The following is a 12,360-nucleotide window of genomic DNA, read 5'->3' as shown; positions in this document are numbered from 1 at the left end:
TTCCATAGAGCGCAAGAGCTCTCAGTCCCCAAGTGTAAAAAATCAGGCAAGGAAGGGAAGAGACCAGCATGGCTGAGTCAAGATCTGCTGGTCAAACTAAAGAGTAAGAGGGAACTGCACAGGCAGTGGAAGCAGGGACAGGTGTCCTGGGGGGAAAACAGGGAAACGGCCCGGTTGTGTAGGGAGGAGGTCAGGAAGGCCAAGGCGAGGATGGAGCTGAATTTGGCAAGGGACGTAAAGAATAACAAGAAGGGCTTCTACAGGTATATCAACCAGAAAAGGAAGGTTAAAGAAAGCGTACCCCCCTTGATGAACAAGAAAGGCGAACTTGTATCAACGGACGAGGAGAAGGCTGAGGTACTCAACTTCTATGCCTCGGTCTTCACCGGCAACCTCTCTCCTCACCCCTCCTGAATCGATGGACCAAATGATGGGGACCAGGGGGGTAAAGTCCCTCCCACTGTAAGGGAAGATCAGGTTCGAGACCACCTGAAGAACCTCAGTGTACACAAGTCTATGGGACCTGATGAGAAGCATCCCAGAGTCCTGAGGGAATTGGCTGATGTAGTTGCCAAGCCACTCTCCATGGTATTTGAAAAGTCCTGGCAGTCAGGTGAAGTCCCTGGTGACTGGAAAAAGGGGAATGTTGTGCCCATTTTTAAAAAGGGAAGAAAGGAGGACCCTGGGAACTATCGACCTGTCAGCCTCACCTCTGTGCCTGGGAAGATCATGGAACAGATCCTCCTAGAAGATATGCTCAAGCACATGGAGGACAGGGAGGTGATTCGAGACAGCCAGCATGGCTTCACCAAGGGCAAGTCCTGCCTGACCAACCTAGTGGCTTTCTATGAAGGAGTAACTGCATCAGTGGACAAGGGAAAAGCAATGGATGTCATCTACTTGGGTTTCTGTAAAGCATTCGACACAGTCCCCCACAACATCCTTCTCTCTAAATTGGAGAGATATGGGTTTGATGGGTGGACTGTTTGATGGATAAGAAATTGGTTGGATCGTCACATCCAGAGGGTCGTGGTCAATGGCTCGATGTCCACATGGAGACCGGTGACAAGTGGGGTCCCTCAGGGGTCCGTACTGGGACCGGTGCTATTTAACATCTTCATCAATGACATAGTGGGATCGAGTGCACCCTCAGCAAGTTTGCAGATGACACCAAGCTGAGTGGTGCTGTTGACACACCAGGAGGATGAGATGTTATCCAGAGGGACCTGGACAAGCTGAAGAGGTGGGCCTGTGTGAACCTCATGAGGTTCAACAAGGCCAAGTGCAAGGTCCTGCACCTGGGATGGGGCAACCCCCAGTATCAATACAGGTTGGGGGATGAAGAGATTGAGAGCAGCCCTGCGGAGAAGGGCTTGGGGGTACTGGTGGATGAAAAGCTGGACATGAGCTGGCAGTGTGCGCTTGCAGCCCAGAAAGCCAACCGTATCCTGGGCTGCATCAAAAGCAGCGTGGCCAGCAGGTCGAGGGAGGTGATTCTGCCTCGCTACTCTGCTCTGGTGAGACCTCACCTGGAGTGCTGCGTCCAGCTCTGGGGCCCTCAACACAAGAAGGACATGGACCTGCTGGAGCAGGCCCAGAAGAGGGCTACCAAAATGATCCAAGGGCTGGAGCACCTCCCCTATGAGGCCAGGCTGAGAGAGTTGGGATTGTTCAGCCTAGAGAAGAGAAGGCTGTGAGGAGACCTTATTGCGACCTTCCAGTACTTAAAGGGGGCCTACAGGAAAGATGGGGAGAATCTTTTTAACAAGGCCTGTTGTGACAGGACAAGGAATAACGGGTTTAAACTAAAGAAGAATAGATTTAGACTAGACATAAGAAAGAAATTTTTTACAATGAGGGTGGTGAAGCACTGGAACAGGTTGCCCAGAGAGGTGGTAGAGGCCCCATCCCTGGCAACATTCCAGGTCAGGTTGGATGGGGCTCTGAGCACCCTGATCTGGTTAAAGCTGTCCCTGCTCAGTGCAGGGGGGTTGGGCTGGATGACCTCTAAAGGTCCCTTCCAACCCAAAGCATTCTATGATTCTGTGATTCCAAATCGCCTTACTCTCCTTCATGTGCCAACACCTCATTGGCTTAATGTGCCAGTATCTCATTCTGAGGTAGAGTATACCTTCCTGAGAATCCAGAAAAGCAAAGGGGATTTTTCGTGGAATTGATGTAGAACATTAAAAGACAGTGCTGAGAACACTGCTTAGCATTAAATGGGAGATACCTATATATACTTATATATGGAGGAAGGAAAACAAGACTGTTTTTTCCTCTGTAAAAGCACCACAATGCCTCATGAATTAACTGAGCTGATCCTAGAAACAACTTTTAAAACTGAAAGTAGCCAGGAATAAGTCTGCAGTTTTAATAGCCTTAAGATTGTATGTATCAATGTATTTGAACTTGCTACACAAAAGTCCAAAGAAAGGTTGTGATTCAAATGGATATCTGCAATTGTGCATGTTTTAAATTACTATCCATGAAAACCTTTTCCTGAGATAAGATGTGTGGCATTGTTTTCTACCACAGGCTGACAGAAGAAATGCACATCTACAATCACGAGTCTTCTGCCATGTCTTTGCTGCTATCTAATTAAAACTCACCTGATATACCTACACTTGCTGTAATTCTGAGAACTTTATCCTACTCAGAGAAGAACAAAAAACTCAGAATAAGCAAGCAGATAAACATCCACACTAATCAGAAGCATCAGTTATAACACATCAACCTTTCTGGAAAATCCTGTTAGATTTTGGGTTTGTAATTTAACTGGCACATGGGCCAGTCTCAGATTTGTTCTTGTCACCTCATCTTATAGTCCACCTAGTTATCTCTATGTCTCTAAACTAGCAGCCTGTAAAAGATAAAGAGATCCCAGAAAATGAGAGAGAACAGTAACAATAATAATGAAAGATTATCTTGGATCATGATTCACTTGCTTCTTAAAATAGATTAGCTTCAATCTGAAGTCCTTCAAGCATCTGTTTCTCATGCTGCTACAGCTGAGGTTAAAGATGATTACTTTTCTTTATAACTATTTTTGGCCCATGGAGACTTCTAGACTCTGGATTTCTCTCAGTAACTTCACTATGATGAAAAATTTTGAAACATTCTTTAAGACAGAAGAATTAGCACATTCTCTTTACTTGTCCAGTAATTGCTTAAGACTGCAACCTTACTCCCCAAATTTTGTTGCAGTAAAGAAATTCAAACAATATATAAATATTTATTTACTTACCAGTGCAAATTCATGTGATACTCTTCCATCTGGAGGCAGTCTAGCTCCAAACCCTAGAGCTGGGAACATTTTATCACTATCATAGTCCTGAATTATTTCACCTACTGCTTTCAGTGCCATGCCATAAGCATTCAGCTGATAGGGATTCATGTAGTGCAGTGAAGTAGGCTGTGAAGGGTTACCTGTTAAAGCAAGGATCAGATTTACTTTAAATATGAATCACTTCAACATTTTCTCTCTTAAAAATGATAGAAATCTAAGAAAGCAGAAAGTGAAAAGATCATGAACTTATTTCCTATATACATAACTGTGGTTGTATTAGGTAAAAATGCAATGTTCTGAATACATTTTTAATAGGCTAACAGTAGTAGATGTAAACTTTTTCAGCATTGAAAGGGCAGCAAGAAACTGTGATTAGACTTGTAAATTTGTGTAATTTTATAATATGACATACGCTTTTAAGATGAAATTTACAAAAGTATTATGACATTCTAAAAGCAGCTTTGGAGGAGGATCAAAACTTCTCTCTGCTTCACCCCAATTCAGCCTCACTCCATCTGAAACTCCTTTCTTTTGCCCCTCTCAATGGGGTCTTCTAAGTTAGCCAGTTTTCTCCCAGCAATAATAAAGAAAAAAAGAAAAAATATCAGAAAGTACACAAAAACTTGCAAACTGCTCCTACTTATTCAATTTTATATGTAGCTTTTTCAATTTTTATCTGTTCTGTTTGTCCTGCTTTTCTGGACAGGGATTGGCCTCTAGTCTGTTGTTCAGCAAGATGGAATCCTGATTCCAGGTGGTGCCAGGCATACAGATAATCAATAATACAATGAAGTTGAGCAGAATACTGATATAGATACATACCACACACACATATGTACACTTAAAATTGAACACAGCACATACATACACAAGATGCTTATTTTTATTCTTACCATTTGAGGCTGTGAAATCTATAGCTACTGTGAAATTGATTTGGGTTCTGTAGAAAAAGCAAATACAAGTCTTATTAATAGTTTTACTGTTATGTAGAAAAATAAACAAGAGAGGATAAGGTTGTTTGTAGGCAAACTGTAGGACACTGACTTTCTAATATAGGAAATAAACACTGAAAATACTCTTTTATAAGGTTCCAGCCAAGAGCTACACAACACTATTTTATTAACACACTGAAAACAGTTACTTTACTCCATCCTTCCTTTTTTTCATTGCTTATGAAAAATGCTAAATCATTAATAAGGGTATTAACATCCATAAACATTATTAATTCCTTTTCAACAGTAATATTGATTTTTCCTTGGACATATTTTAGCCCTAGTCATGGAAGACTTTGACAAGGGAAGTAGGCTTTTACTAATCTGCTCCTTTTCTTAACACTAAAACTGTCTTCAATCAGAACATGTCTGATATCATGCTATGCATAACATCTTTGGACAGGATATCATAGTTTTCGGCAGTGGATTTCATTCATGTGAATGTAGTCAATACTTTGAGTGAGCATATCAAGGTAATTCTTGGAAGACAAAAGTAAAATCTGGAAGCAGGAATATAAAGATCGGTATTTGGAGCAGTAGCTAAATAAAGCTGTTGTCGTGCATGAATCAGTTGTTAGCATAGACTTATTGTCAGAAAAATTAATCATTAATAGACTTTTACAGAGTGACAATCCAATTAAACGCAGTTCTTCCTTCAGGACAAAAGACTGTTGTTCTGGAGATAATCTCTTAACTAGTAAGACTCTTATCAGGAAAAAAGAGTTTGTATGAATTTGAAAATTGACTTTTTGCTCAGATGGAGTCCCATTTACAATCCACTGTAATCTGGACTATGATTTTTGTCCAAGCAGAAGAGTATGCATATTACAGTACTTGCCAATTTGACAACTATAAAAATTACGATATAAAATAAGATCAAAACAGATGTCTGTATCTCTAGAATTTTTTGCCATCTGTATGTACATTTCTATGATACCGCTATCGAAAAACATGCAAGAACTTAAACCAATTACTTGATTTCAAAGATTTATAGATGACTCTACATAGATTAGATTTCAGTTTCCTAAATATAGTTTCCTAATGTTATTTTAAAGCCCCCAGGGTACTTATTACACCATGGAAATTTTTGGGAGTCTAAAATGGCATTAAATGCCTATATAGTTCAGGAAACTAGATCCCACTCTTAATGCAACTGTCACTTTGTATTATGGACTCATGACCACAGAGAACGTCATTCATGTCTTACAGAGAACCAGGAAAGCTAGGACAAACTCTGTTAGGGCAAACCTGCACTGCAATCGCTCTATGTTTTCAATGACCATTTTGTTTCATATATCATACAACGCATGTATGGAGCAAAGGAGGCTCACGGGAGACCGTATTGCTCCCCACAACTACCTGAAAGGAGGTTGTCGCAAAGTGGGTGTCAGTCTCTTTTCTCAAGTAACAAGTGATAGGATGATAGGAAATGGGCTCAAGTTGTGCCAGGGGAGGTTTAGAATGGGTATTAGGAAAAATTTCTTCACAGAAAGGGTTGTCAAGCACTGGCACAGGCTGCCCAGGGAAGTGGTTGAGTCCCCATCCCTGGAGGTATTTAAAAGCCATGTAGAAGTGGTGCTTGGGGACATGGTTTAGTGGTGGACTTGGCAGCATCAGGTTTGTGGTTGGATTCAATGATCTTAAAGGTCTTTTCCAACCTAAATGATTCTACAATTCTATATCAGAAACATCCCTCTGAATATGATCTCATGGAAAATAGACATAGAAGCCTAAGTTACACAAGGCACCAGTGTGCTCTAAAGAAAGGAATAATAAATTGCAAAAAGGTACAAAATAAAGGTCAACCCACGTAGTCAAAATTATCAAAATGTAATTAAACCTTTTTTGAACACAAAACTGGGTCTTACAAACAAACAATTCAACTTAAAATTAGTACCACTGGAGAAAGTATTTTCAAAAGCAGCTATAATATTGTGAACATGTGTATTTTGTGTGAAAGATTATTGAGAAAAGGTATCAATTTCTCTACTAATTCACCAGGACTGAAAAAATTAACCAGCCATAACTAAAAAATTAATCCAGAAAGGCTAATTTAAAAGCTGTGTCATGAAAACATCTGACACAACTCCTTCGGAAGCCAAATGAGATGACCAGGAAACCAATCTGGATGACATTTTAAGAAGTGTTTTCATGGTAACAAATGGTATTCTAGAACCAAATTAAATGTAATGAATATATCTGAAAGTCCACTGTCCTGTTTTGATTTCTACTACATTTTATTTCTTTTTAACAGACTAATTCTTAGGTTGTATCAAGTACCCGTTACTAGGTTACTGTTACTATTAGCATATTAACCTTCATAAGCAATAATGTATTTTTTAATAAGATTATTGATTACTGTATTTTGTGTAAGGAACATTAGCTGAAAAATCATTAATTCAGAATAAGGACACTCAAAATTAAAAAAAACATATAAAATTGAAGTCTTTGAGACAAATTTAGGTGTGTGATTAAATGATGCAAATTTTAAAACACATGAAGACAACAAAACTTGTGGTTTCTGATAAGGAAATTCTTTGACTAAGGCTACCCCCCTGCTTTTCCAGCTGTGTAGTTCTCCAAGGAGCTACATTAAAAGCTTATGACACGTGCTACGTCAGTGATGTTGTGAGGTCATAAGGCTTTTCAGAAAAGCCACTAAAACATTGACACCTGGCTAGGCAGGCTGAGCTGCTGAATGTCCTGTCCCAAGGGAGAACTCAGGTAGAATATCGAAGCACAGCAATGTGTCTTATGGATTCAGAGCTGGATAGATCACTACTACTCTGCCAGAATTTAGTTGGTATAGAAAGACATGATCTATTTGATACCTGGACAGGTGACTTTACCCTATACTACCATGAGAAATGAAGAAAGTGTCTTAAAAGAAACAGTAACCACCTCACAACCACAGGGCAGCCATTCTGTTTGTTTCTTTGGGAAAGCAAGGTGAAACCTATAATCTTTTAATAAGAGCTCAGCACTGATATACATAAGGGAACAAACTAAGCCTGGATGTAGCGTTTGACTAAGCTTGATAATGCTTGTAATGGTTAGGGTTTTTTACACCGTACATTGGAAGGAAACACAAATTTCCTCCTGTGGCTTCGGAGTGACAACCAGCTGGTGTGTTAGCGGTGGAGGGGCAGATGTTGAAGGTTTGAGGACCACTTACTGTGCACAACTCTACAACAGAGTTAATGGAGTAACTAACACTACCAAGAGGCCGTATCCTCTCCGTGGCATTTAAGTCCCCAGTGAGAGTTATAAAATAACTGTCCCTTGGCAGGTGCTTGTTTGGCCAAATGCCCTATCAAAATAAAGAAGATTTTTCTGATAAAGGTTCTACAAGATCTTCCTCTTACGTAGTCTTATTACTACTTATTATTCTCCAGGGATACAAGAAATATATGGTAAAGCCTCCAAAATATGTAGCTATGGCAGCCCTTGCTTCGTAACTGTGTCTCACACCAGGCCTCCTCCAAACATCAAATATGCATGCCATTACATTATATGGTGTACTGGTTGGATGAATATAGCTGTCATGAAAGGAGTTCTGAACTTCCATTTCAACCATCAGTGATTCAATACAGTTCAGTTAAAAATGTATGTCCAAAGCCCTTAGAATCCAAACAACGTGTGGGTGTTCATTTCCAAAAACCTGGATGAAGGTAAAGCTTTTAACATGATGGGAGGAAAACATTTCCTCTTATGTTCCACTAACCTGGGACAGAAGAGATGATTTAATTTTTTTCAGTTGCAAAAGGATTCAACTCCTGAATTTTATTGATTTACAAATGCCTAGAGCACCTTGTTAGCTCACTCCCTATTCTAATAAGTCAAACGGGCTAGAAACTTCTGCACAGAAATACCCTTTCTGTCTACTGAGTCTTGCAGCTTTTTGGCTCCCAGTCTCTCTTCCAGACAAAAACAGAGCAGACTATAAACTAACTGTCTGCCAGTCATTCTTGTAAACCAGGATAAGATCAATTGCATTCCTCTTTAAGGCTGTATCCCTTACATTCCTGAGCTTATTCATAGATTTGGAGGTGTTGTGATAGGAATACATTATTAATTGGTAAGTGGCAGAAATCCAATTTTGAAATATACATTAATTTTTAGCACAATGTGCCTATTTTAAATGTGGGAAGGTCACTGTTGATAAATAGGTGATAAAGTATCAAGATGTAAGGAAAAGCCAGCTACTAAGATGGCACCACTTGATGTAATATTCAGATGCAAAAGAGACATCCACCTCTTTCCTGCCATACTGCTATAAAATCCAGTGTTATGTAGTAAAACAAAATTAGAATTTACGGACAAACTTCTATTTCATTCTTCAAAGCTCTTTAGAAGAACAGCAGTCATATTGATGATACTTATAATGGAATATCCCAATTAAACAGATGCAGACTCAAAACATAAATGAAATCAACACTGTATTCCCAATTTGTCACAGTTAAAGGTGTCAAGATTTCCATTAAATCAGTATTAGTTCTAGACATCTCAAATCAATTACAATGAAAGTTCTGAACATGAAGTATTTCATAAGCATCCATTTGTGGAAGAGACAATATTGTGCCTATTGCAGAATCAGTGTTTTCTTCCCCTTGCCTAACTAAATGAAAGAAAAACAGGGAACTAAAAAAACAATTTTGGAGGACATACTTGGTTGGAAAACAGACTGATTAATGACAATAATCTTCTTTTTCCCCTTCCTTCAAAATCTGTCAACTGGACTGCAACTGATGATCTTAAAGGTATTTTCCAACCTAAACGATTCTATGATTCTATGATAGTAGTATTAAACGAGACAAACAAAGGAAGAGAGAAGCCAAAAAAATTACTCCGAGTCTCAGCCTCCTGGTCATATTTACAAAACTGTATAGGTTGCAGGGACAAAGGCAACATTTTATACAAGTACTTCTACAGTTTTCACTGGTATGCACATAGAAATAACTGTATGAATCACTAAACGAGATTCTATATAAAATAATTAAATGGTAAGTATTACTGCTCATACTTTTAAGCACAGAGCATTCTACTGAATTATACTCTTTTTATATAAAACAGAGGAAAAAAGCTTAAGTGGTAATTATTAATACCACAAGTCTTCTTTGACCTGCAGCTACAGAGATACATACAAAATATCAATAAGAACAAAGTATTATTTGTACTCAAAATTTCTATTATTTATCTATAGAATGTAGATAATTAGGTTTATTAATTTGTATTGTAACATCTCTGTGAAAAATGTGATAAACCACCCTAAAAAGATTGCACCCACTATATTCTTTTCTTCAAAATTTAGATATAAAACTTAATTACTTGGTTCCTTATACACACTCTTCTTGTAGAGATGAATTTCGAATGAATAGGGAATAAGATGGTTGTGGCATATATTTACAACACACTTCAAACAGCTACACTAGAGGTAAAACTCTTTCTTCATGCCTTTGTGTATACTTACACTTCATTCAACACAAACTTTTGGGAAACATGGATGGGTGGCCATTCCCTACTTTGTTAAAGTCCACAACAGGGATGTTCCTGAGAAAGGCAACAGCAGTCCTAATAAAAGTAACCTGTTTCTATCAAACTCTAGAATTCTCTACTAAAAACAGACCACTTGCACAAATCAGAAGGGCTCTGCAACAGATTGACCATGACTGTTCATACAGAAATTGCATCCAGAACCTTGATGCTCCAAGTACTCTTCTGTTATCTCAAGTAGCTGTCTATCTGCAGGTCACAGTGATTCAAAGCAGGCACATCAAGCCAGCCATACTGACCACTGGAAACGGACTCAGAAACAGAAATAACCGGTTTCCTAACCATGGCAATCTAGGTGCCTCAGGAACAGCTTGTCAAGCAAATGTGCTGATAGAATTCTTTATAGCATAAAGAGTCAACATATTCTTCAGATGTTAAAGAGGCAGTAGTACCTTGACAGCATGCCTGACCTAAAGGAAGTTTTACCTTTGCTAAACAGATTCTAATGCAGTCAACAACAGAATTAAATCCTCTCTGAGGAGAAACCGTAGGATCCAAAGAGTGAAAACAGACAATAAGTATTCCATCAGCAGTGTTTCCAGTTAACTGAACTGAACTGGAGTTAAGGATAGTAATTCTAGAAGAGCTTGATAGTTTGCAGTCCAGAAGCACCCTGGAACAAAGTGTAGGTGTCCTGAGTGTACTAATAAGCCTTTTAATGGCCCTAAACAGACTCACCTCAGCCCTCTACCACATGCCCCGCCATTGGCTCAGGAGCCCCATTTCTGCTCAGCCTTCAGTCCCTGCCTGAGCTATGTCAGAGGAGTATGGGTCTCCAGCTCAGCCAAGCCCATGCCTGGCCACGGACTCCATTAATCCAGATCCTGACCCATGGACTGCCTTCCTGGGTTGACCCCCCTGCCTTGTCCACCGTAGGCCTGCCTGGCAATCGCTGGACCTGATCCTGACCTGGATCTGTGGTTTGCCTTCCCAGCCTGACCTTGGTCTGTCTCATCACCACAAACTGGACTCTTAATTGAGCCTGGCCACCATCTCTGGACCTGCCCTGCTTGCCTTGCCCACATACTGTACAACTGGGCCCTGGCTGGTGAGACCCTGCCCTGCCAGCCATGCTACCCAGCTCTGCTCGCAGCTCCCCAGCCATTCTGGGGAGGGACGGCTGCTCCCTGACACAGCCCCTTCCCTCCACTAACACGTCCCACTACTTACACGCCTCAATGATGGACCTATACAGCTCCCTCTGAAGGTCACCCATAACCTGTCATGTGTACCATACAACATTGTAATATCAAACAATCATATCTGAAATGTTGCAGAGGCTCTGCATCCTACCCAAATGAGAAAATATATTCAGCCACCAAAGAGCAAGCAAACGAGCAAGTCAAACCACAAATATCTCCAAAGATATTGAATAAGAATTTTAAAATGAATATGTCTAAATCCATGTTAAAAACCCTAATTAAGCAGTCCCATTTTTAAGTACTATGCATAAAACATTCTTGTCAGGTTTAACCTTAATGAGCCAAAAGACACAGTGTTTTGACATATGTAACAGACTGAATTCACCCTTAGTGAAAATATTTATTTTCTTGGACGGAGATCGAACAACAGTGAATTTGGATTATCTAACTTTAAATTTAACTGTTTGGGAGAACTGAAACATCAAAGAGGCTGTTAGTCCTTGAGGGAGAAAACATTACACTGCAGCAGCCCATGGGTTAGGGTCAACAGTTTGGAGTACATCTTAACAATGATTCATTCCCTCTACAAGTTATCAGTTCATTATGGAGTACAACCTTAGGTTGTGGTTTTTGAAAACCTTGAATGCAATGGCAGTCGAGATAGCTACAGAGAAACTGTCAGAAAGCTAACAATTATGATTGGGGGGCATCACTTTAACTTAATGAACTTCCGTGATGAATGTGTTAGGCATAAACCTTAAGCACATTCTCATCTGTAGGATTACCACTGTTGGGAACAAAGGCGGCAAAGTCCTATACTGCTACTGCCAAAACACAACACGGACTTCTTTTTTATTTCAGCTGAAGCTTGGTTGAAGGCTGGCACAAAAAAGTAACTTGTTTCTTCACAGGTAATCAATGCTCTAAAATAAATGTGGAATGTATATTCAGACTCTATGCCTCAAAAATCCATATTAAGTCCCTAGGAATGTATAACAAATTATTTCCATTTATCTTAGAGAAGAATTTTGTTCTGGCAGGGAGGTTAAGAGCCAGGAACTTCTGAGATTCAATCCCATTTCCAGGCATGTTCTAGGGTAAGCCATTTGATGCTTCTGTCTCTACTTCCCTTTTGGGAAAATGACGATAAATGAGAAATTGAGCGTGTTATAAATTTTACATAATTAGTATTGAAAAAATGCCTTTGAAGGGGAAAGGCTGTAAATAAATGCCAATATTAAATACACCAAAGGTCAGTGTAATCAGAAGAAATAAAACAGCATTTTACTAATTTAATAGCATATAGATAATTCCCTTTCGGTTAATCCAATTTTCACTGGCTGATCAGAGGTCATTACTCAATCTCAGCATTTTAGTACCAAGA

The 12,360-nt window shown here is 39.6% G+C and overlaps 1 protein-coding gene across 2 annotated transcripts in view; it reads right to left on the bottom strand.

Annotated features, from left to right (window-relative positions):
- The window catches only part of CPNE8 (copine 8), a 108,724-nt gene that overhangs the window by 18,498 nt on the left and 77,866 nt on the right, over positions 1-12,360 (bottom strand). For both annotated transcript variants that reach the window (XM_075709156.1, XM_075709165.1), the window contains 2 exons: positions 4,183-4,229; positions 3,248-3,429 (listed from right to left, as the gene is read on the bottom strand). In XM_075709156.1, the coding sequence (XP_075565271.1) occupies positions 3,248-3,429; positions 4,183-4,229 (229 nt within the window). The remainder of the gene's footprint in view (positions 1-3,247; positions 3,430-4,182; positions 4,230-12,360) is intronic.

The sequence above is a fragment of the Pelecanus crispus genome, chromosome 1, assembly GCF_030463565.1.
Source record: "Pelecanus crispus isolate bPelCri1 chromosome 1, bPelCri1.pri, whole genome shotgun sequence".
NCBI classification, from domain to species: Eukaryota; Metazoa; Chordata; class Aves; order Pelecaniformes; family Pelecanidae; genus Pelecanus; species Pelecanus crispus.
Note: the sequence above shows the minus strand (reverse complement) of the source record. Positions and strands in the feature narration are given on the sequence as shown.